Here is a 24952-nt window from a genome sequence, read left to right as displayed (position 1 = left end):
TTTATCAAATCTACCTTTCTCATAGAAATCAAAGTTTTGAGGTAAATGGAGACAGAAGACTTACTAGCCATATAATAACTATCAAGATAATCATATCTACTTGACAAAAAAGCAGGAGATGAGTGACAAGGAAACATTCCAGAGGCAGGGAATGACCAGTTAATGGCCACGAAAAGAACTCCTGAATGCCATCATCAAGGACAGCAGTCCTGGACAAAGGCAAGATCATCACCATCTGCCAATCTGAACATGCTCCAGTCCCAGCAGTGAAATGGAGTGAAGAGCCCTGTTGTGGTTTTAGGCCAATCCAGCAACTAAAACTCACACAGTCGCTCCTTCTCCAGTAAAGTGGAGAGGAGAAAAATATAATAAAGGGACTGAGGGTTGAGACAAGAATAGAGGGAGCACCCACCAACCATGGTCCTGGGCAAAACAGACTTGACTTTCTTAAAGCAAAACAGGTTATTAATGGTTGCTTAAAAGGACAAAGGGAAACAAAACCGGTTACTTGAGAGGATAAAAAGAAACAAAGCCAGATCTTAAAACCGACACCTTCCTTCCCGCCTCCTCTCTCCTTTTTCTTTTCCTCCCGGCTCTACCTCCTCCTCCCAGTGGCGCAGGGGGCAGGGACTGGGGGAGTGAAGGTCAGTTCATTCCGTGCTGTTACTGCTGCTTCTTTCTTAAAGGAGGAGGAGTCCTTACACCCTTTTCCCCTGCTCCAGTGGATCCCCTACTCATGAAGAAAAAATCCACAAACTTCTCCAGCGTGAGTCCAGCCCACAGGAAGCAATCCTTCTCCACGGATTGCCCCAGTGTGGGCTTTACCACAGTCTCGGATTCTTAGAGAGTTGTAGCCACTCGCTCCGGCGTGGGTCGTCACGCAGACTCCAGATGCCTCTCTGCCTTGTCGTGCACCCCAACACGACCATCCTCAGGTTCAGGCATCTTCTCCCCACGGGCTGCGAGTGGGTCTCTGCTCCACCGAGGCTGTCCTGGTTGCAGGGGGGCCACCTGCCATCTCACCATCAGCCGCAGGGGAAACTCGGCTCCGGCACACCTCCTCCCGCTCCATCCTCACTGACCTGCTGTCGATGCAGCTGTTTCTCTCAGATCTCAGTCCTCTCCAGGTGAACTCAGCCCAGTGGGCACCCCGGGAGTGGGGTGCCCCCGAGTTCCCCAGCTGGCTCCGCCGCCGCCATTCTCAGTGGGCGGCGCTGGCCTGACGCAGGCAGCTGCCTGGCCAGGAGCCAGGGAGCGGGGGCAGTGCCCTCCTCCCTTCTCTCCTTGCTCCTGGGCAAAGCATCTTTTCCGGTTCCTTTGTCCCGACTTAGGGCAATTCACAGAGGCGCTGATTGGCTCAGCCCCGAGGCAGATGGCAGTCCGATCTGGTGGCCAGAACCAAGTCTAACCTGGTTCCAAAACCAGGGAGGTCACAGGGAGCAAAGCCCCTCTCCTGCCACCAGAATCCGCCCCCGCCCCACCCCCCCCATCAAACCATGACAAGCCCACAGTCCTAAGGCAAGCTAGGAAAGCTGGACACTAATGAGACAGCATATATGATTTAATCTTTCCTCCAGCAGACATCTCGGACAGTTATCTTACAACTGGTTTCATTAACAGGGTACTGGGAAGACCTCATCCGACTGGGGAGATGCACTGAAGTTCTCCTGTCTGAGAACTCATGCTCAGTGGCAAGTAACAGCTCCCTGTAAAGCGAGCAGTGCCTGTTGGATGCTATGAGACAAGAAACCTGCCCACAGCTCAAGTTGAGTGCATGTCCTTCTATTGTGTGGGGTTATTAAGCTGCTATGGTTGTTTTCCAGTCTTGGCGACTGCTCCTGGCTCACTGCTGAAGAGACACATGGTGTAGAAGCTGAAGGTGCTGCTGCCCATGCCTGTTCCAGCGCACTGGCTGATATCATTCATACATGTTCAGTCTATAGAAGGCATACTGCTGACATGTGTATTTTGTACCTGAATATTGAAATTCTTCACTTATCCTAAAATCATGCAGTTTTTTTAGAGAGAAGAGAACTTGAAGGAATGATCAAGCCACAGCAAGACCTAAGCACAGGATGTCCACAAGCATTTCTCCAGCCCAGATGCCTGCTCACTACAAAGCAACTCATGTTATTTCAGGAAAAAGGCGCAGCTAAAATAAATGCAAAAACGTTCCCCTTCCATGCCTCAAAGCTCCCAGCCTTAGCAGACCTGCCACGGGCCCTGGCTGGAGAAGAACGTACATGAACCTTGAATCAGCCCCACTCCCAGACCACTGTGAGGCAAAGGGAAGGGACGGCACCTTTGAAAATGAGTACAGTATTCATTGGTGGAAAGAGTCTCCTCCCTATTTCATCATGTCTTCCTATCAGCTGGGATTCACAACACAAACAGTTCTAGGCCTAGGTTTTTAGGTAGGATCAAGTGGGAAAATGAGGTTCCTATAAAGTGGCAAATATATTCAGGTTTTTTTTGGAAAGCCACTGCAAGAAAGAGAGGAAAAAGTGGGTGCCACCATCCACATTCCAAATGTGGAGTAAGCTTCACCTCACTGTGTTGTGCAATGCTTTTCCATGGATGACCAGTCTACATGGACTCATGGCGATCTTTAGGCAGAGGTCATGATCCGCCTGCCAGAGAGCATTTTGAAAACCTTAAGCTGAGACTTGGAGATTTGCGGGACTGGGCTAGTACGTGTGAAAGGAAATCTGGAGTGGTAACAGACCTTAAAGTTACCTTTTTTTTTTTTCTCCAGACACTCAACAAAATAAAACTCAGAAAAATCATCAGCTCTTCACTATAGCCCACTGAGCAGAGAAGAGAGTGTGGACTCTGTTGAGAATCATTACATTTACTGCTGACTGAGTTCTAAAATACAAGAACTGTCATACGGCAGTTTTGCACCTCTCTGACCCTTCTCCATCCTTCTTTCAACACAGTCCCTAGTGCCCAGTATGGATGGTTAGCACAGGAATTTCGTGACAGCCTGAGTATTTTTTCGTATTGTGGCAGTACTCCTCTCAGAGATCAAGGTGCCGGTGGGATCGGGCAGTGCTTGCACATTCAACCACAAGAGAACATTATGCCCCAATGAAAATTTTCTTCTAGCTGGAACATTTCTCTGCTATCCGTCTTTGGACCACTTTGGATTGGCTGAGGCAGCATCCTGGGGATAGAAGTCAGGCCAGGAGTCTGCACCGGAATGGTAGAACCAGCATCACTGCCACTGGGAATGAGACTTTCTCTCTGCATTTGCATTTCCTATCTTTGTATTGCCAGCTTTTCAAATGCCAGAAGGAAGGGAGAGGAACATATGGGAATAGGGAAGGCTTGTTATAATTTACCTAAGAGCCCAGCAGCCCGGACAACCACCCGCATTCATATTTGGAAAGAATTCTCTTGTGCCAAAATGAAACAAAACAAAACAAAACAAAAATCCCACTGCATGTGGTAATTACTTGGCATTAATGGAACATTGCAGAGTAAATGCATTTAATTTGGTCCCATTCCAGCTGATCTCTCTGGCTCTCCATGTCTTATATGACCGCATCAACTCCTCTCTCTGCAGGTGAACAGAGGACTCGTTACCCTTTTGTTGTTCTAAAGGCCCTAAAGCTGTAGGGGCTTTATCACATGGCTGGAAAATCAGAAGAGAAGAAAGCAGCTTCTTCAGCGACAAACACAGCAAACTCTCCTACTGAGTCCTGCATATGCTGAGAAAGAACATGAAAGGTAAATGCAGCACTGCAGAAGAAGTCACTGTAACCCTGATCCAGGGTGGCCACAGACTGCCCAGAGCTCCTCGACCAGGACAACAGCACGAGAAGTAAGCTCCAGGAGCCTGCATACAGCAGGCTTTTGAAGGGAGAGCCTGTGGGCGAAAGGGAGCCATTAAACAAGCCATGACAGGGGAAGAACACGCTGTCAGATTCTCCGCAACCTCCCTCTTTTTCAGGTTACAACAAAGGCTTTACGATTCCCTTGCAGCACAAGATGGATACAGAGAGAGGCCTGAAAAGATTGTCCCATGGAAGAGGGACAGTGCTTGGAGGTGGTGCGTGGAAAATGAAAGGCATACGCATGCGTCATCATGTTCCAGCTTCCCACTTAGACACTGGCCATGCTTGCTTTCTGGTTGCTCCCTGTGATGCTCTTCAGACAGCTCCTTTAGCTTCCTCCGTTGCCTCTCTACTCTGTCCTCCTGCTCTGGGAATATCCCTGTATCTGTACTGCAGGCAACTGCAGCATACATAAAAAAGAGAAGCAAAACACTCTCCCTCTGTCACCAAAGGCCAGCAGAAGATTTTTGGTGTAGTGACAGACTCCAGATTCAGATTCAAAGGAGCTGTGTCACCTGGCACGAGATGATGAACTAACCCATTATTTTAGAGTGATTTTTGAGCTGAAACATTCATATCGGTTTCTATGACAACTCATTGTAGGTCACAGATTTCTAACCCAAGAAACCTCCTAATTGGAGTAGTTGCAGGTCATTTGTACTAATCAAATTGTTGGCTACTTTGCAAATGCTCTTCTTACTGACCCCAAACTCCCAGAAGGCCCAGACCACAGAATAATTGTTCTGCAGTATGCCTCCTAAAAGTGCCTGATGTGATGCAAATAATTTATCAAATAATTAACAGTATGAGAAGCAACATTTTTAATTTTCTTTAGCAGAAAAAGCCTTTCATTTTATTTTCTCTTGCTTCTGCAAATCGGATCCGAATGTGTAACTTGTATCTACCTACAGAAGAATCTTTGTTTAGAGCCATGGTTGCTATGCTCAAACTTAGTAAGTTTTCACAGAATTCTACAGAACAAACAAATAGTTATAGCTAGGAAAAAACCAACATCTATAAACATTCAGGAGACCCGGAGAAGGGTTTGTATGCATAAAACTTTGCATGCTTTTTAACAATTATTTCCATGGATCTATTAAAATATATTGCTCTTCCCTACCAATCTTGTCTCAAAACATATATTCATGTATTTCAAAGCCAGAACAGACTGTCAGGTCTGATCACCACTGCTGTGCTTGCCAGAGAACGTTACCTGGTTATGCTTACAATAAGACTATGCCATTTTTTGAGTTTCCAGTGCCTTATATAAAGGAGCAAACTTACAAAAATACATATCCTCTGACTTTCGCTGAGCTGATAACTTTGCCTTTGGCATCGCAGTTGCTGTACTTGATGGGTTTTCTCTGGTTACGGGTACAAGGGAAATTTGGAAATTCCTCACTGTTTTAGAGTGAGTGCCAATCACAGATCTGAAGCTCCTGGATTCAGGCAATGACTGGTGAATCTCAGCTCTCAACAAGGGAAAAAGGTACCTTCCTCACTTCAGATGGTCTGAAAGACAACTTGAAAACCTAAAGACTCAAGGACCAGAAAAAAAAAACATCCAGAAAACCAACCTTATTAGAATCCACAATTTCTAGACCGGTTTCACATTTGGAGGCCTTGAGTCATGATTTCAAACTAACCAGCTGCTGCAGTCTTCAGTGTTTGGCAGACCATCCCTGCAGAACGCTATAGCACCCTCCTTATAAATGAAGCGAGGCAGAGCAGGAGTCACTATGTGACAGAACATGGCACCCGGCATTCTTCAGCTTTCTGTTTCTCAAAGACATCCCTGATTTCTCCCTAAAAGCGTGGTTCCTTTACTGACAGCGCTCTGCAGCTCCTGCCTGCAGGAACAGACCAGAGATTTTGGCACTACTGCTGTGAAATCTTGAAGCCTTATTTTATAAGGAGCCTCTCCCTCCCTGCACTGATGGGAAGAACACAAGGCAAAGTCAAACAAAGCTCTTATTCACTGCCTCAGCCCTCTAAGTCACACACCCCCGTGCCTACGCACGCACACACAGACACACTTCAGCAACAGCCTTGTGCGTACTCAAGCAGGCACAGCCCCAGGCAATGAAAGGAGAAAGGGCCCTCATAATTGTCATTTATCAATATTCATAAAGAACCTGCCTTAACCCCCACTTGTGCACGCTCGGGAAAAAAACCCCACAAAACGAAACCCGACCAAAATAAAAATAAAATGCAATAATCATCTTGCTGCTCATTACCGCGGGGGGTTTCCTCTCAATGTCACCGCCGCCCTGCGCTGTAATTGGCATTATCTGTTATCTCCGAAGCCATAATAAGGTTTGCCACGGGGCATTTTCTGTAATCATATTTTTATTTGTCAGCTTGTGAGATACAGCTGCTAAATTATGAGCTGGACCGAAGCGAGAACCCAGCACACCCGAAATACGCCCGCCGCCAATCCCGGCCGCTGCCGGTGATGTCACACGCGGCCAATGAGGGGCTCGCCAGCCCCCCTCGCCCGGCTCCCCCCGCCACCGCTGCAGCATTCCCTCGCTCCAGGGAAAAGAGACTCTTCCTGAGGAAAGCAAAGATTTGCGACCTACCCCGATATGCACTCCTGCATTGTTTCCCACGGAAAATACAGCCGGCGCTGAGCTAGCTGAGAGCTCTCCCAGAGCACGGAGGCAGGATATTCCAAGGGGGATACTGATTTGGGGCACTCAGCAGAGACATTGTAAAGGCCCTGGATTTAGGACAGCAGACACCCAGCACTAGGTGAATGTCAGTTTAGGAAAAAAACATCAGTCATGTCCAAAGAAAACGTGCTGGGCTAGGATGGTCGTACACTGCCGCCCAAGGAACCCCAGGTTCCGCTGCCGTTTCTTGCACCGCTGCTGAGCGCATCTGCTGCGGGCACTGCAGCGCGGCACAGAGCCCTTGGAGATGGCACAGAGGAAGAGCTGGAAGCAGAAGCAATAATGCTGCATCATTGAGCTCATTGCTCTGCTCGCCAGCCCAGGCAAAGCAGCAAGGGAACACTGATACACTCTCTGTAGGATCCCACGTTGCATCTCTGCATGGTGCTGTCTGTCCGCACCCACAGTTGCCTGTGGGTCCCTAGCACGGCACAGTGCTACCTACATGGAAAAGCTCTTAGAGAAGCCTACAGTGGGTCACCTATGAGCTTTCTCCCATGGTCACAAGACCCCATTTGGTACCACAAAACCTCATAAGTGACTGCACCTTGGAGTGAAGTACATCAAGTCTTCCCCCACTGATTACATAAAATAAGAACAGAAAGCTCACACTTTTTGAAAACAACACACAAACAGACTCAAGCTCCAAGCCTATTCTGCTTCCTTGTCTGAGCTGCTTGTTTGAAAACATCTCTCAGACACAGGTGATCTCTCCACACAGTAGCAGCAGAAGCCTTTTACTGACGGGAGGATTGGGGAATCCTTTCTGATTCTTTGATCCGGGAATCCTGGTGCATCAATATGTTTTGAGCAGGGAAAGCTGAATGTGGTTACATACTGCTGTGAAAGTAAGCCCCAGACATTTCATAGCATTTTTGGAGGTACAGGAAGAGGATGGGACAATGATACGGGGCTGGAGACACCGGGATATCAATCTGTTCTGCCAGTAGGTTAGAGGCACCCACCTTTAGTCATTAACCAAAGCAGAAGCCTTCATTTTTCAACGTGGTCATAACTGGATAAGCTGGCTGATGAGATGATTTGTCATTTCACTGCCCCACGACAGGACAAGGTCAGGCTTCATTGCTTAGGAAAGCACATTAACTTTTATACTCACACACACGCACACACATATATTTATGCATGCTCTGATTTTCGAAAAGGGTTTAATGATAACTGTCCAGAGGACAACACAGAGTCTAACATAACACAGACCACGCAAGTCTCAGAGTGACCTGGAGGGAGGCAGAGCTTATGATTTACTGCTAACTTATTCAGCATTGGATGCTAGTTGGGTGGGAGTTGGCAAGAAGACAGGGGATTTACTTCTGAACAAGACTACTGCCCACAATCCAATATGTTTAACAGAGGAAAATGGGTCCCTCAAGAGACACAAGCACTCTGCCTTGGAAATCCTACGTATTGTTTTACCTGCAGAAGGGCTTGTCTGTCTGACAGCCTCATCGTGACCCTTGCTCAGTCTGTTAAAGTCTGTCATATCAAGAGGTATCCGTCACAGGCCCGAAGGACTAGTATGTATGTGTATAGATGCACACTTTCATAGAAACTTCTATCGCAATGGAGACTCGTATTTCTCTGGAATATTCACTTGGAACAGTAAATAATTTCTCTTCAGTTGTACTTAAACATTTTTGAGTCTTCTGGGATCGGGTCTCTAAGTCTTAAGCCAAGTAGGGAACAGAAACATGTACGTATGCAATCCACCAGTGGTTACACTGCCAAGTGTACATAAAAAATAACAGCTGTACAATCTACCAAGGATTATGCTGATTATAAGGTCATGATCACTCAACCCAGTTGATTAGCAGGGAGGAAAAACTGCGGAATTCGCAGAATAAAACTTGTCAGAGGTCCCGGCCAACAGAGAAAACTTCGATCCTCTAAGTTAAGCCACACAATCTGCTCTCAGCTCCTCTGGGAATTTTTCTGACTACTGTAACCCTGCCTGTGCTAGGTAGGCATTGTCCTCAGGACCTTCTCACCCAGATCCACCACCTCTGAACTGCCTCTTCTGCTAACAGTATACTCTTCTTAATATATCCTTGAGAAAGGTTCTTATTTCTCTTTCTATTTATTGGAGATATGCTCTCTTTCAGATTAATATTTCCTGTTGAAATGGGTCAGAAATGTAGAGGGAGGGTGCTAGAAGAACAAGATAAATATTTAGGTACCCTTTTTTGCTGTGGCCATTTATGTTGTGGACATCTGGTTTTCAAGTTCTCAGCACAAAACTGGCGGTATAGGAAATCACCGTACAGTTACGGAGAAGTAACCAGACAGTGATTATGCAAATCCAACTACTGCAGTATCTATCAGTGGCCTTCGGCCTCCTGGAGAGGGGGATCTACAGCTGTCTGTGGCTATCGAGAAGCTGCCACGCAAACATAATGTAAATGGTCTCCCTCAGCCAACCTAACTGCGAGGAGCTGGATTTCTGAGAAACAAGCAGGCAGTTATGGGTCAGCAGCTATACAGAATCTCTGTGCTCAGACTGATTATAACAACTTGATTTCAGTATAATTTAAATTACTTAAACTTGCCAAAGATGAAGGAGAAACTGGTCCAATCTAAAACACCATCTGAAAGCACAGGTTAAACCTCCCTTGATGGTTAAATCATACGATGGAGTTACTGAGTATCAATAGGAGTCAGATTAAGGAAATTCTTCCCTTCTGGAAAGGAAATTAAAGGCAACATTGACTCAAATGCCCAGAAGGGAGTCAGTGAAGGTTGCCAAAAGCCAGCAGGTTTCCAAAAACTGAAAGAAGCCATAAAATGACTTTGCTGTATTTGTAATTGTCCCAAGTTTCTTCAGGGATCATTTTGATATAGTGTATGTAATTCTCAGTTATTGGCAAGTACCTCCAGAATGGTGGAAATTAAACTGCTTTCTTTGGTGGTTTTGGTTTTCCTGGTTAAAGCATTCCCTGTGAAGGAAATCTTCTCCAGTGAGAAATGACAACCTTCTCCATGAAAAGTCTATCTGTGACTGGTGCACTGTCTCACAGACAGTCAAGAATTAAAAAATACATCAGCACTTTACACAATGCTTTTAGAGCTTTACAACATCAGTTACTTAACAGTGAGTAAAAGTATCAAGAACTAAGATCGCTTTATTCTGAGCTTTTATGTAACAGGTAACTCCCATTGGAAATGGCTGTACTCACCATATTGAATGACTATGGCAGAAGTCTAAAGCAGAGATGATTTGTCGGAAGAACTTCCTGGCTTCTTTTGGTGTCAATCTTCCCTTTTTTACAAGATAGTCGAAGAGCTCCCCACCTGACACGTGTTCTAGCACCAAATACCTAGAATATAACAAAGCCGGGATTTTGTAAGCACATTATCATACCAACTCCCTCACACACACAGAGTTATATGCAAACATCTCTATTTACAGGTGGTCAAGGAGAACATTTGTGGAAAGAAGAGTGGACGACAATCAATATTTTAAAATCAGGAGTGATTAATGTTTTTAACAGGTGTTCTGCAAACTTCAGACATGCTGCTGTTGGAATCAGTGTTCAACATAATAGAGAGAGATAAACCGGAGGCCAGAGATGACTCAAAAGACCAGGAGAGGAAGAAGAGAATAATCAGGTATAAGCTTTCACAGCAGCTCTTAAAGCTCCTGCATACTGGGAAGCCTCAGATCTCTTAACCAAGCTGACGGTTCCTTTATAAAACAGCTGTGGCAAAGCTGCACTCACATATTGTTCTCTCTTGGACACCTGAGAACCAGACAGATGTCAACAAACTAGAAGGAATTAAAAAAAAAAAAAAAAAGTGAATAGTTTAAATTATGAAAAAAGATAAAAAGAAAACTACATGTGTGCAGCCTATGTACGGGCTTTGGCTTTTGCTGCTGAACAGCAGTGATTTGCTGGAGTAGCTGCCTTCCCTCGCAACTCATGTGAAAAACGTGACACTGAGTGAATAAATGCAGCACAACGGGAATCTAGGAGCAAGAGAGGAAACCCCAGACCTCACACAGCACTCCTGGCAGTCGTGGAGAGAAGAGTAAAATCTTCTAGAAGGAACGGACTAGCCATGGATGGACCATCTAGTTCTTGTAAGGAGGGGTAATGAAAGGCAGCCAAGCTGAGGAAAACTTAGTATAAATATCTGAAAATGTTGCCTAATAGTGGGAATGAAATAGTTTGCCCAGGGAAGTGGCAGGAACACCGTCAACTGAACTATTTAAAAATCAACCAGATATAATAAGGGCCAAGCAATAGACTTCTGTTGGCAAGAGGATTGCTTGAAACCTCCATGGACTTTTTCCACCTCCATTGTGATTTTGTGCTCTCCTGTCTTTGCTTGTTTGCCCAGCATATAGTACTCTAATACAGAATGAAGAAATTATGCAGTGAGATTATTTATTCAGAATCTGAAACGACAAGTAACAAACTGATATTTTTCTGAGAAATCAGTTTTGTTCTTTGGCTCTGTCAGCTGGTTTAAATCCTGCAGGAGAGGCAGAAACCTGTACTCCTCCCTCACTGCCCAACTCCTTTGAAGTGAGTTTCAGGGTTGCATGGCAAGGCATGTGATCTGAAAGGTGGTTTCTGTAAAGCAACAATGCAAGGGTGAACAGGGCATTCAAACCTTTGGCAGTTTGTTTGAGAGACATCACCAGAAAACCTGCAAACAAGAATTAGGTATTCTTCCAAATTTTGAGCGCGCTTCTCTGTCCCCTCCTCCCAAGAGCACAGCAGAGCAGGCTAAACTGTATGTGCAGCAGGATCCCCATCTCTCAGTGCTTTGCCTTACAGTGAGCTAGTTTTACTACCAGTATTCATCACAGTCTTCAAATTTGAGTGGACAATGAGAAAAATTAATCCAGGATACTGTCTTTTCTATACCGCAAGGAACATAATCCCAGAGGAAATGTCTACATTTGAAATGGAAAGAGGAGATTATTATAAATTTGGGGGCTTAATTATTCCTGTTTTCAACGTTTCCAAACAATGGAACAGTAGAAGGAGTAAAAGCTGTTCTGAGGAAAGTAAAACTGGCTTAATGATAACGGCATTAGCCTTGAAGTTGCGAAAGTGGGACCTGAGCTCCTGGTCCATCATCAGCTTCTGTGTGACTTCCACATGTCAGCTGCCAGCCAGCACAAGGAGAAAGCATTTCCCCCCCTTACAGAAATGCAGCAGAGAATGCAGTAAGAGACGGACACTAATATTGTCTTGCCAGCTTAGCAAGTAGTACAAAAGCACAGAAAAGTGGACAACAAAATGAAATTCTAAATTTTAGGGAATTAAAATGTAATTTTCTGCAATTTTTAACAAAATAGAAACATTTAAGAAATATGGTAATACTGACCTTTTTTTTTTTCATTAAAATGACTAAAAAGAGAAAAACCTTGACTTGAAAACGACATTTGGAATATGTGGGTTATCTTCTCTCCAAGAAGAGACGCGTAGTTACCAGAGACCACCATTTATTCGCATTACATTTTTTGAGCAATAGCTCAGATGAAAGCCAACAGGCAGTAGCCATGGGCACTGGGGTGTCCACATTTTCAAGTTCCAATCCCCACTTTGCAAGCCTTGGCTAACAGACACTCTGGTGAGAGGGTATGCTATATAATTCATTCTCCCTCTCATGCTAGAGACAGATCTGGCTAACTATCCCATATGGCAGACCCAGGCCTGGCACAGAATCAATCCTAAAATTCTCCTTGACAGCTCCCTCTCTCACTGTGCCCAACAGAAGCTGGATAAAGCAGTGCATCTTGCCCCCAAAATTCAAATTGCTAGCTGCTTGCTTTTCCTGGGAGGTATTTTATGAAGATGATTGCAGTTACAGGCATACAGAACACCCTCCACACTGGTTTCAAATGCACAGTTTTGGAAAATTACAGACAAAGCATTTCTGTCACCCACAGCAGGAACTGCAAAGCAATTTATTTTCATCAACTTCATCTTATTAAAAACACTCAACAAAAATGCACTGACACGTTGTATGAAAAATAAAACAAATTGAGAGACAGGGAGCATTTACAAGGTTATTCATTTTTGCTTGCCACCTAGAAGCACCAGATATAATAATGGAAATGAACAGGGGAGAACATTTGAAGAAGATTTGTGCCTATGACAAGTCAAGGGACACAGAGAAGCACAGCAATGATGTATTCTGATCTGACAAAGCCCCCAACGTGACAGGAGTGAGAAGGACGACAAACACACTCCCCAGTGGTCAAGTGCAAGAAATAAATGCTGCAGGGATCATTCCACAAGTACTACGTGGTTACGTTGCAGATAGGATTTCTGAGTTTGGATTTGCAGCTGGTCACCCATCAACCCTCCAGTACGATGTATCTTTTTTTTAGGATAGCCCCCAACTAGGAGAATTTAGATTAAACAAGGGTGTAATTCAGCACCTGCCTCCATCTCTGTGCAAGCCAATGTTTTGCTGGTGCATTGCATGGCACAGTAGCAGTACACATATTCTTTCCAAACAGGCCAACAAAAGGGGTTTAAACATTTCCAAGTGTTGCACGGGTTCTAACTCTCACTGTATGGCTTATGCAATCCCCACTAAATGCTGTATATCTGTATCTATCCATCTATCTGTGTATATGTGAGCATATACGTGTCTGAGTGACTCCATAAAAGAAGAGAATACACTTGGAAAAAATGAACAGAAAAAGCAAAGGAAAGAAAGAACGTTATTCCAGAGGCTGGAAAATAAGGCATACAGACACTACAGCTTTCCTCAATCTGTGGCACAGAAGAGAATCCAGATCTCCTGAGTCCACATCGGCATCTGACATCCTTTACTTTAGCAAGGTGCTATAGGATTGGAAGTATGCCAATGTCAACTGTTCGAGGATCTTGCAGCAGGTAAAATAAAACATAGCCTATAGGGGAGAAAAACACTAAGAAGTATTTTCCCAAGTTTCTCCTTCTCTTTTATCTTTCCCAGATATGACAGGGTCTCATCTCACTGTAGTATTACTTTTCCCATTTATTCTAAGAAAGTGAGCGAATTCTAAAAATCCCAGAACAGTAACCAGAACTACCCTCCTATTACATTTGGACATGAAAAGTAACTTAATGGTGAACGAAGCTTTTTTTTTTTAATCCTGACTACATAAGATTGACAGCATCAGTCTTTCCACTGTAAAAACGTAGGAAACTGCTCTGTAATAGCCACTGCAAGGAGGTTCAAGGAAAGGAAAGACCCAGCCTCTGTCTGGCAGCACACACACTACCTGCTGTGATAGTACAGGCAGGAGCTATATTAGGACAAAAGACTGTGTGAGAGCCCTTAGCTCTCACATCTCGGATGCTCTGGACGCACACCAGCTCTTTTAATTCTTGCATTTCACACGAGGGAAGCACTACAAGTATTAACCTCTTGTTCCTTACTGATAGGGAACTGCGAAGCAAAGTGACTTGCTCAGGGTTACAGTCATCCAGTGTCAGAGCTGGGATTAGCACCTGTGGTCCCTTGTGCCTTCTACTCCATGCTGTCCCCACCTACAGTTTCCTTTCTGCTTGCAAGAACACTGGAAAAGCAAGAAAACATCAGGCTTCTGCAATTCAATATGAAGCCAACTGCACAAGGTGTTAAAAACAAACTCTCAATTACTTGTTTTCCTCACTAGATATATTCTTTTAGAGGTTGCAAAAATTTTCACAGGCCACAGCTTGCTTTCATAAAGACACCAAGGTCCATGTCTTGCATGATATCTCATGTCCCTGCTACAAGCCAAGACATGAAACAAAAAATCTCTGGTTAAGTTTCAGAGCCTGAAGGAGACCAGACTTTGGTCTGTAAAGACAAAGAAGCTGAATGGTTAATACAAGAATAAATTTATCTACTGGAGAGAGGCAGAGAGATTGTGTGCAGCAGCATTCTATCTACTCTCTTTGCCATTTTTCCATCTGCATCCCATCATCACCACCTCCCCCAAAAAAGCTAAGTTCCTAACCCAAATGACCCACTACACATCATATTAGAGATGTGCATGCAGCTTATCAAAAGTAAGCCCAGAACAATCCTAGGCTCTTTTCTTTCTTTCTTTTTGGTTCGTATTATTTACTTTTTCAGGAACCAGAACAGTAAAGAAGTAATATGAAAACTAAACAACACAGCAAAGGAGGGACGATTTCTGCATGTGAAAGAGAGAGAGTAGCCAAGATGAATGTGGAGAAACACGGTCTTAAACTACCTTTGTGCCCCTTGGATTCTGGCTCTATTAGGAACCAGAACAGGCTCCAGAGCTCTCCAATTCACAGTGGCCTCTGCACGGTGGACTGTGGCTTGTTCTGTAGCTTAGACTGGAAATTTAATAAAAAAGCACTGTGCTTCTCCTCCTCATTACCCCAACTTGCCTGTATTCTGGGGATCACAAGATGTGATAGCCAACCAGTTTCACATCATTCCCGCATCCCTCAAGTCATTTTAGTCTTTTCAAAATCCTGCATGTCAGTAGGACGCCTATAAACACAGAGGACTGTCCATTTTGCCCTGGGAATGATCCATAAATATCCAATGATCAACGATAATTTTCCTTATAACCACCATATTTTTTTGTTTTATTCAATTATGCCAACTACCTAACAGGGCTGTGAGGATTTACGATGCCACTACCAGAGATTTAAAAAAAAGAAGCTGTAACTTTTGTCTCAAAACACACAAAAAAATTTCCAAAATTTAGACACTCAGATAAAAATCAGTACAGTTTTCTTCCCTTGCTCCTGAATAAACTATGATGTCTTTTTTCATCTCTAACGTCTTTGGTTGTCCTATCATCAGCTCAAACACAACAACGCTAAACCAGAACTCTCAGCCTCACCACCCCGTTCCAGTTCTTCCTTTCTGTACCCCTCGGGGCAACGCTGCCTGTCTGATTACGATTCAGGTTCCCAGTGTGAGTGTTACCTTTGACTCAGGCTTTCTTCAGGTCTCTACAGCTTGGTTGTACTCGTATCTTTTAGATGTTTTCTTTACTATACCTCTAAGATAATGGCTTTCCTATCCACCCACATGGCTAAAATTTCATGCCTAATTTTAGCTAGATCTCTAGTTTCTAAATTAACTCATCATCATCTCTTCCACTTTGACAAATATATTCTTGTCCTACTGCTGGCGATTCAAAATAGATATCAGATCACCACTGCAATATCATTTTCTTAGCTTTCCACTTTGACTACTCCTCCCATGCCTCCGTTGTCTCCTTTTTTGATACCATATCTAACATGAACTAGCTGCCTTCACTTCCAGATACCCTGTAGGCCCCCTCTGTAACCTATCTAGGATGTCTTCCTTGGCTTTTGAGGTTGATTTTTGTCTCTGACCAGCCTCCAAAGCCAGGTTCCACCATCCACTTGTTAAATATCCTGGCAAATGATTCTCTGCTCTCACAACACCTCCCCTACCCTTGAAGAGCATCAGTGTTAATGACAGAGCTACATCACCATTTTTCTTCAGATCCTTCCTGAAGACTGTTCTTTGCCGTGATGCTTGACAACAGCTTGGACTTCCTCATCACAGGGATTCCAACAGTTGCTTTGTGTTTTGGATTGCAAACTGATGAGGGCATAGGCTCTGCTTTTGTCCTATTCTTGTCCAGTGCCAGCAGAGCAAGGTCTCCTCCGTGACCAGATTGTCTTTGCGCTACAATACTATGAAGACATCATTTAAAACAGCAACAGAGACACTTTTGGTAATAATTTCTCCTTCCTATCTGGTGGACTGTGCTACAATCTATTAAAGGGTGCCTTTGCCCAAGCCCTAGGGAGTTTTGAGGAATAACTCACAGAGCTCTCACTGAGGCAAGGCAGCTACGTGCTACCTCCAAAGCAGGACTGTAACAAAAGAAACAGGTTGGCTCTGTGCAAAGCCTGAAAAAATGCTGTTAAAGAAAGACTAACCAGCACAGAGAACACCAAGACCATGCATTACCAGATATTTATGGCAAAATAACTAAAATAAAACGCAAACAAACACACCAGTTAGGATCTGCAAAGAACAAAAAGCTGTCTTTAAGCCATTAGCAAGGATGGGATGAAATACTAAAAGTCTTGCCAGATGGGATTGCCCGCAGTGGCCCATCCCCGTGTGGGAATGCAGCTCCTGTTCTCTCAGCCTTATAGGTGAAGATAATTTACGAGACATTCACAGCTACACAAATTAGGTCCACTGGGGCAATACAAATGTATTTATTATTGTAGAAGTGTTAAATGGATAGAGATCTTTAGGTGAAAGCTCATACTGAAACATAGAAACACACAGAATCACAGAATGTTAGGGATTGGAAGGAACCTCAAAGGATCATCTAGTCCAATCCCACTGCTGGAGCAGGACCACCTAGATCAGATCACACAAGAACGCGTCCAGGCGGGTGTTGAACATCTCCAGAGAAGGAGACTCCACAACCTCTCTGGGCAGCCTGTTCCAGTGTTCTGTTACCCTTACTGGGAAGAAGTTCTTCTTCATGTTTAAGCGGAACCTCCTATGTTCCAGCTTATATCCATTTCCCCTTGTCCTATCATTGGATGCCAGTGAGAAGAGCCTGGCTCCATCCTCATGACAGCTCCCTCAGCCTTTCCTCATAAGGGAGATGCTCCACTCCCTTAATCATCTTTGTGGCCCTGCGCTGGATTCTCTCAAGCAGTTCCTTGTCCTTCTTGAACTGAGGAGCCCAGAACTGGACACAATATTCCAGATGTGGCCTCACCAGGGCAGAGTAGAGGGGGAGGAGAACCTCTCTCAACCTACTAACCACAGCCCTTCTAATACACCCCAGGATGCCATGGGCCTTCTTGGCCACAAGGGCACATTGCTGGTTCATGGTCATCCTGCTGTCCACCAGGACCCCCTGGTCCCTTTCCCCTGTGCTGTTCCCCAAGATTCAGTCCCCAACTTGCACTGGTACATGGGGTTGTTCTTACCCAGATGCAAGACTCTACACTTGCCCTTGTTGTATTTCATTAAATTTCTCCCCGCCCAACTCTCCGGCCTGTCCAGGTCTCTCTGAATGGCAGCACAGCATTCTGGTGTGTCAGCCACTCCTCCCAGTTTAGTGTCATCAGCAAACTTGCTGACCATGCACTCTATTCCCTCATCCAAGTCATTGATGAATATGTTGAACAATACTGGTCCCAGTATCGACCCTTGAGGGACTTCACTGGATACAGGCCACCAATTGGACTCTGTCCCATTGACCACTACTCTCTGGCTTCTATCCTTCAGCCAGTTCACAATCCACCTCACTACCCGATCATCCAGACCACACTTCCTCAGTTTAGCTGTGAGGATGCTGCTTCCTGCCCTTGTCTCCAGCTGAACCTGACAGCTGCTTGCTGCACGGAAGTGGCACCCTATCGAGTGTGGTTTGGGCTGCTCCGGCAGCTAAACTCCTCACAGACCTCACTCACCCTGCCCCACCCCCCAGGTATGAGGAAGAGAACTATAGGAGAAAAGGAAAAGAGACCCGCGGGTTGAGATAAGAACAATTTACCACTACTGCTACCAGTTTATACATATCTATACATATATGTACAATGATAAACATATACGAACGAGTGATGTACGGTGCAATTGCTCACCACCCCTTGACCGACGCCCATCTCGTCCCGAATTAATGATCCCAAACCAGATAAATCCTGATACCGCAATCCCGGACGAACAGGAGCCCGAAAATAGAGAGCGAGATAGAAAGAGCACTCCGAGAGTCCAAGAGTGAGAGTCCCGGAAGAGCAAAGGCCCTTCTTTCCGGCTGACCCTCACTTTTATACTGGGCATGACACTGCATGATCTGGAATATCAATTGGCCAGTTTGGCCTCAATCCTAAGTCCAAGTACGGATCATAAGGAGAGTCGCGGACCCACCGTCCCGGCCATGCTCCCCCCTATCTTGTTATGCTCCTGCACAATGGCAAGAATATGGTAAGCTGAGAAGTCCTTGAGACCTCAGTGCCAACTACAAACATCAGTGCACTGTCAGCGTTCTTCTCGGAGCAAGTCTCAGACCAAAACCAAAACACAGAGCTCTTCCAGCTGCTAAAAAGAAGAGCTGACTCTGTCCCAGCTGAAACCAGGACACACCCACAGGAACAAAGCCCTTTTGAGTGCCACCCAGTTGGAGGCAGGTGCTTCCCACCTGTCTTCTGATGGCAATGATCAAAAACAATGACTAAAAGCTCTCTTAAAAGCGGGTGCAACAAAGCTCCCCAGGAGGAGAAAGGGATTTGAAATACCTGGAAGAACATTTAACAGGCTGAGGAAGAAAGGTCTTAAGCTCCACTTGATGGCCTTTCTGTTGAGTAGACACTTCTGAACACCACATCTCATCAGCCAGGATTTCAGGATATGTGCTAGGCTTTGGTGAGCGGAACACTAGGGAACCGGGGAGAGGGAGATCTGGGCAGGAAGGGTAATTTTCTTTGCAGCTCGTTAATGCTCCTGACAGCTTCAAATATCTGAACTTGGTTAAATTTCAGAAGTTGGCAGCAACTATCAGCAGCTAAAGGGGAGAGGGAACCATTGGGAGGGGGGAGAAAGGGGTAGCCAAACATTCTCTAGAAAGTGGGGAATATATGAAACTCTGATATGTAGAAGAACAGAAAAGCAGGATGAAGGCTAACAGAGGGATTAGCTGTTTGCAATAAAAGTGCAGAAGTGGAAAAAAGCAAGAATGTAGGAGTGTGCACGTGACAGACACAAGATGTTGAAAGGACGACATCCTCCAGCCATGGAATCCACGTGTGCTCAAGTAGCAGTATTTATTTTAAGGTTTCCTACTGAGTCAGTCTATTTCTCCATGAAATTACAGAAATAGAACTGGGCCATTTTCTAATCCCTGAGGAATCACTCGGGATTCTACAGATCTACCCTTGGCGTAGAGCTGCTACCTGTAGTGAAACATCATCTTCCCCCTCCGGTCACACCACCAAATAACGCTGGAGCACAAGAGCCTGCGTGGGGGCTGTGGTCTTCTGTGGATGTTCCATGGTTTCCAGCCCATAGGCTGCCCTCTCCACTGCAGCCCGCTTCACCCCAGAAGCCAGCTACTCGGAGGAATGCTGAAACGAGATGGGGAATGACAAGGCTGGGAGGCTTTTAGCTACACTGCAGAGTTGCTGCTGGTGAGCTTACACTGGGATCAGTCCTTTTCCTGCGGGCATGGCTAATTTTCATCCTGGAGACATGGGGAGAAATTCCTCCCAACGTGTCTACGCGGTCTCAGGACAGAACCTTAGTTACACCTCATAATCATCCATCTTTGCAACATTTCCCCGAAATGGTGCATATTCAGTGTTCTTCTCTTAAACAATTGGTTCATTTTCTCTTGCCCAGCATGTAAATGACTTTGCAGGTTCCCCCTTCAAGGATGGCAAAGTCTCACTGGGGAGCTTTTCAATGAGCCACTCTTTGTAACTTCAGGGGTGGACACCCTGTCCTCAGACCTTGTGTGCACGTCTGGCTTTAGACACATGCAAACAGCCTACTCAACTGTTCCTGCAATTCCTTCAAGGAATTTCACTCCTTCATAATTGGATGATATCACAGGGACCCTGGCGTGTGCTGTGGCAACTGTAACTGGAGCACCCAGCAGAGCCCAGCACTCGCTGCTGAGCCAGCAGCGGGACTGCATCCCGCGTGCCAGTGCTCTGGCGAGTCTGCGCGAAGGGGAGCCCCGTGGGCCTTTTCCCCGGCGTCGTGCGGAAGAGTGAAGAGCCTCGGCGTGCCTGAGGGGCTGGGGCTGCAGGAGCGGGCTTGGGGGGTGGCACGGGGGTACTGTGTGACTCTGTGTCACCTGGCCCTGCCCTCGCAGTGTCTGAGAGAACGGTGTTGGGACAGCATGGGAGCCAGGAGACCCCCAGCGTGGCCACCTCTGCCCCACCGCCTCTGGCAAGGCAGCCCCGGCTGGTGTTGGGTCCCTCTTGCCCCTCTCTTCCCTCCCTCTGCCCCTTCTACAGGATGGCAAGTAGATCCCCTGACTGCCCCCGGGAGGACTGGGGGCAGAAGGGAGCTGCCCTGGCTCCCATCTCCAAGCCCAGGGACATGGGTGAGGACGGTCCGCTGCCGGCGGATTCGTGCTGCTCCACCTTGGCTGCGGCCAGGCAGGAACAGAATGACCTGGACATCATCCGGGACTCTGTCATGAGCAGACGAGAGCAAGAGGGCTGGAAGCTGAGGCTTCTGGTCTCCATCTGCACCATCTGCCACACCGTCAGCCCGAGCTCCGTCATGTGGCGTATGCTTTTCTTCTACCAGCTGATGCTGATGCAGACCATGGAGGGGCTGCTGCAAGAGGAGCCTGCTGACTACCTGGGCACCATGGTGCGGCTGCAAGCCATGCTGACCATCACCTCCATGAGCGAAGCAGGGCTGCTTGTGCAGGAGAGGAAGAAGAAGAAAAGCCTCATCCAGAACTGCTTCCTCAGCATCTTCCACCTGCCTCCGCAGGAGGACAGCCAGGACCTCGTGGCTTCTCTCTGCTCCCAGACCCTGCTCGCGATGGACAGAATGCTGCAGGCGCTGGTACGCAGTGCCGGCAGCCTCAGCATCCTGGAGCTGCAGAACCACTTGCAGCTCCTGCTTCCCTTCACCAATTCCTGGACAGCAGTGGTGCAGGACAGGGCAATGGCACGGATTGCCAGGCTGACTGAATTCCTCACCACCTACCCTCTACTGCTGGTCTGCCCCTGCTTTGCACTACCCAGAGCCCGCGACCATGAGTGCTCTGAGGTACAAAATTTTGGGATGCTGGGGAGGTTGGTGGGGCACCTCACTCTCTGCTGCACCTGCAAGGACACAGGCACCCGCTACCAGGCTGAAGCAGCTCTCCACCACCTGCATACCTTTGTCCTGCAGCAGAGAAGCAGGGGCTTGGGGCTGCAGGAGGCAAGGCAGCAGTGGCTCCAGGAGGACTGGCAAGCAGGGCAGCCCTGGGAGCATTCGGAAACCAGCCCTGCATGCAAAATCTTCCTCAAGTTCCTCAAATGCCTCCGGCCCTCCGAGCGACTAGACATCATCCTCATGGCCATCAAGAACTTGCAATCCTCCAGCGCCGACACCGTCACAGCGGCTGCCAACATGGTGGACGTCCTCATGGCAGACTCTGATTTCCAGCCGATGCAGGTCATGAACATTGTGTGGGCCATCTACACAAACCTGCCCTCCATCAGCGAGATGAGAGCCCTCAACAGCCTCAACAGTGCCCTGCTGGTGCTGCTGGACAGACACCCCCGTGAGGTGGTGGCCAGTCTGCTGTGGTGCTCCCCGTTGTGCACTGGTGCTGCCATGGCCATGTGGGAGACCATGCTCTCCCAGCTCCAGGCTGCGGTGAGGGTGCTGCAGGAGCTGCTCGGCGTGCTGATGGACCCACTGACACGCCAGACCTCCACCTTCACCTGGGACCATGCATGTGTCCTCGCCGTGGCTGCAACCAGAATGATAACCAAGATCCTCGTGCAGCCCACCCACCTGCAGGTGGTGGAGGCGATTTTCCCCCGGCTTTTCCTGGCACTGTTTCTCCAAGTGCCTTTCACCAGGGAGCTGACGCTGCAGAAGGGGAACATCTGGATGGAGGACCAACAGGATCCGTTCACTCCCTTGAGGTCCCTGCTGTACTCCATCAGACTGCTGCTCTGCAGCATGGGCTTTGAGGAGCAGGTGCTGGCCATCGAGGCGCAGGGTGGCTGGGATTCCCTGCTCTGCACCGAGACCCACCTCTCGGGAGTGTGCATCGTGGCCAGGGAGATGACGAAGACCCCGAGACACCTGTGCTCCGCCATCTTCTGCTGCCTGGCAGAGTTCCTCAGGGTGGAGGACCCCATCCAGGAGATGGTCACCATGGCCTTCCTGATCGAGATGCTGGGCTGCACCAACCTTAACAAAGAGCTGGACTGTGCCCTGGAAATCTTCCCCACCTATCTGAAGAGCCAGTGCCCAGAGATGCCCAGACTGGTGCTCAGGGGCATCCTCATGTTCAGCGAGAGGCCAGACATGGCAAAGAAATCCCTCGTCCTGCTGCCTGTTGTCATGGAGCAGCTGGAGCATGGCGACGGTGGTGCCAGTGACATGGTCCTGCCCGTGCTTGCCAACATGCTCCAGCTCCTGGAGGGGAAGGAGTCCAGCCGCACCGCCCTGGTGCTGGCTGACAAGCTCCGGCGGCTCTTTGACAACGAGTTGCGCACCGTGTGGCAGCTCTCCATCCATCTCTTCCAAGACACAATGGGGCTCGTGGCGGGTGCCAAAAGGAAGAAGATGAAGGAGGTGGTGTGGGACAGCCTGCTGCCTCTGCTCTTTCACCTGTACGATGAGGACAAGAGCGTGGCCAAGGCCTCCCAGGAAGCCCTCTGCAGCGCTGGCCGCTTCCTGAAGTGGAGACAGTTGGTGCAGCTGGTCGAGACTGCACAGGCATGGAAGATTGGTGAGTGCCTGCTGGCCAGGAAGAAGAACAGGGCCAAGGACTACCTGCACCAGAGCCAGCACTACCTGCAGAACCCACAGGAGCGCCTGCGGCAGGAGGTCGTCAGGTTCCTGGGGCTCTTGGGATGGCAGGTGGTCGATGGTGAGAGGAAGTACATCAGAGAGGCCCTTCAAGGTGCCAGCAAAGATCCCAGCATCGCAGTCACCTCCCTGGTGATTCAGACGCTCCACATCCTCGAAGCAGGAGGAGGAGGAGGAGGAAGAGGAGGAGGAGGAGAGCCCAAGTCGAGGCTTAACCTCCAATGGCCGCCCTCGCAGCTGCGGAAGGCACGGTGGAGGCGGCCCCCGGCCCCCAGCAAGGCCTCTGCTCAGGCCGAGGCGAAGTAGCAGCCACAGCCCCCCGGCACTCCCCGTGCCGTGGTCCTGAGCACCGAGGGGAAGCCACGGGCGGCCTTTCGGGCTGTTGACGAGGAGGTGTCCAGTGACCCCAAGCCAGAGAGGGAAGGGCTGAGCCGGAGTGGGTGCTGCTACCTGTGGGGGTGGTGGTGCTCATGCCATCCCCGCACCCCGTCGTTGGAGCGGTGGTGGCGGGAGGCTGCGGAGGAGGAGGTGGAGGAGACGCTGCACGAGAAGCAGCTTCACCTGGCCAGGCTGCATCTGGAGCAGCTCTGTCAGCACGAGGAGGAGTGGGACTGGGCAGTGACAGAGGAGGAGCGGGCAGCCGCAGAGGAGGAGGTGACGCAGCCAGCAGATCTCACCAGCGACCAGCTGAAGGAGGAAGTGGTGCAGCCTCCAGATCTGGCCAGCATCTGAGTGCTTCGGGGCCACCAGCTGCCTGTCACCTGCCTGGTCATCACACATCGTGGCTGCAAGAATGATCTATAAAAACTGCTTGTAAATTGCAATAAATGTCTCTGGTATCACAAAAAAACCCAAACAACTCCACAAGGTAATATAATAATACCCCTTGCGTTGCTATGGGCCGTAGTTATGGACCACTATCAAGCAAGTAATGCAGCAGGTTGAGGTTTGTTTGCAGAATAATCCCAAGACAGGAACAAAAGCCCGGCCCGGCCAAACAGGGAAAGGGAATTATCCAGGAAAACAGAGGCAAATTGATTTCTCACAACTCCCAAGAAAAGGGGAGTTTCGATACCTGTTGGTCTTGATGGATACCTTTTCAGGGTGGCCAGGAGCATTCCCTTGCCGAACTAATAAAGCCAGGGAAGTAACCAAAATACTATTGCAAGAAAAAATCCCGAGATTTGGGGTTCCCATGGTAATCATCAGATCAGGGGCCACACTTCATTGCAAAGATTGTTCAACAAGTTAGTAAGCTTTTGGGAATAGATTGGCAACTTCATACCCCATATAATCCACAATCTAGTGGTCAAGTAGAAAAGATGAATCACCTGATCAAGCTGCAAATTGTAAAATTAGGTCAGGAAGCTGGTTTATCTTGGCCCCAATCATTGCCTTTAGCTCTCCTGAGAATTAGAACTAAGCCCAGAACCAAGCAAGGGCCTGTCCTTCTTAAAGAGCCTGTAACCTTCTATTCTGACACTTCAGTCAAAGGGTTATTCCCACCACATCTCGGTGATGTCAATAAGATCCTGGTCCTCATGGAGGACTTCAACCACCCCAATATCTGTTGGAGGGACAACACAGCAGGGCATAAGCAATCCAGGAGGCTCCTGAAATGCATTGATGATAACTTCTTTCTCCAAGTGACAGAGGAACCAATAAGGAGAGGTGCTTTGCTGGACCTTGTTCTCACCAAAATGAGGGGCTGGTGGGGAACGTGATGCTCAAGGGCAGCCTTGGCTGTACAGATCATGAAATGGTGGAGTTCAAGATCCTTAGGGCAGAGAGGAGGCCGCTGAGCAAGCTCACTACCCTGGCCTTCAGGAGAGCAGACTTCGGCCTCTTCAGGGATGTGCTTGGAAGAGTACCAAGCGATAAAGCCCTGGAGGGAAGAGGGGTCCAAGAAATCTGGCTAATATTCAAGATCACCTC

General features: G+C 47.7%; 2 protein-coding genes across 2 annotated transcripts in view; one reads left to right on the top strand and one right to left on the bottom strand.

The window, feature by feature from the left end:
- BRSK2 (BR serine/threonine kinase 2) overlaps positions 1-24952 on the bottom strand; it is a 339934-nt gene that overhangs the window by 87630 nt on the left and 227352 nt on the right. Inside the window, 1 exon segment of the mRNA XM_086612849.1 lies at positions 9703-9843. Coding sequence (XP_086468975.1) covers positions 9703-9843 — 141 coding nt within the window.
- On the top strand, positions 20480-23323 carry LOC104376600 (maestro heat-like repeat-containing protein family member 7). Its single transcript, XM_009983206.2, has one exon. The coding sequence runs from the start codon at positions 20480-20482 to the stop codon at positions 23321-23323; it is 2844 nt and encodes a 947-aa protein (XP_009981508.2).

Source organism: Tauraco erythrolophus, chromosome 6 (genome assembly GCF_009769465.1).
Source record: "Tauraco erythrolophus isolate bTauEry1 chromosome 6, bTauEry1.pri, whole genome shotgun sequence".
NCBI classification, from domain to species: Eukaryota; Metazoa; Chordata; class Aves; order Musophagiformes; family Musophagidae; genus Tauraco; species Tauraco erythrolophus.
This window is presented reverse-complemented; position numbering and strand designations above follow the sequence as displayed.

Coding starts and splice junctions, on each gene's coding strand:
- LOC104376600 (XM_009983206.2), top strand. CDS start 20,480: ATGGCAAGTAGATCCCCTGACTGCCCCCGGGAGGACTGGGGGCAGAAG.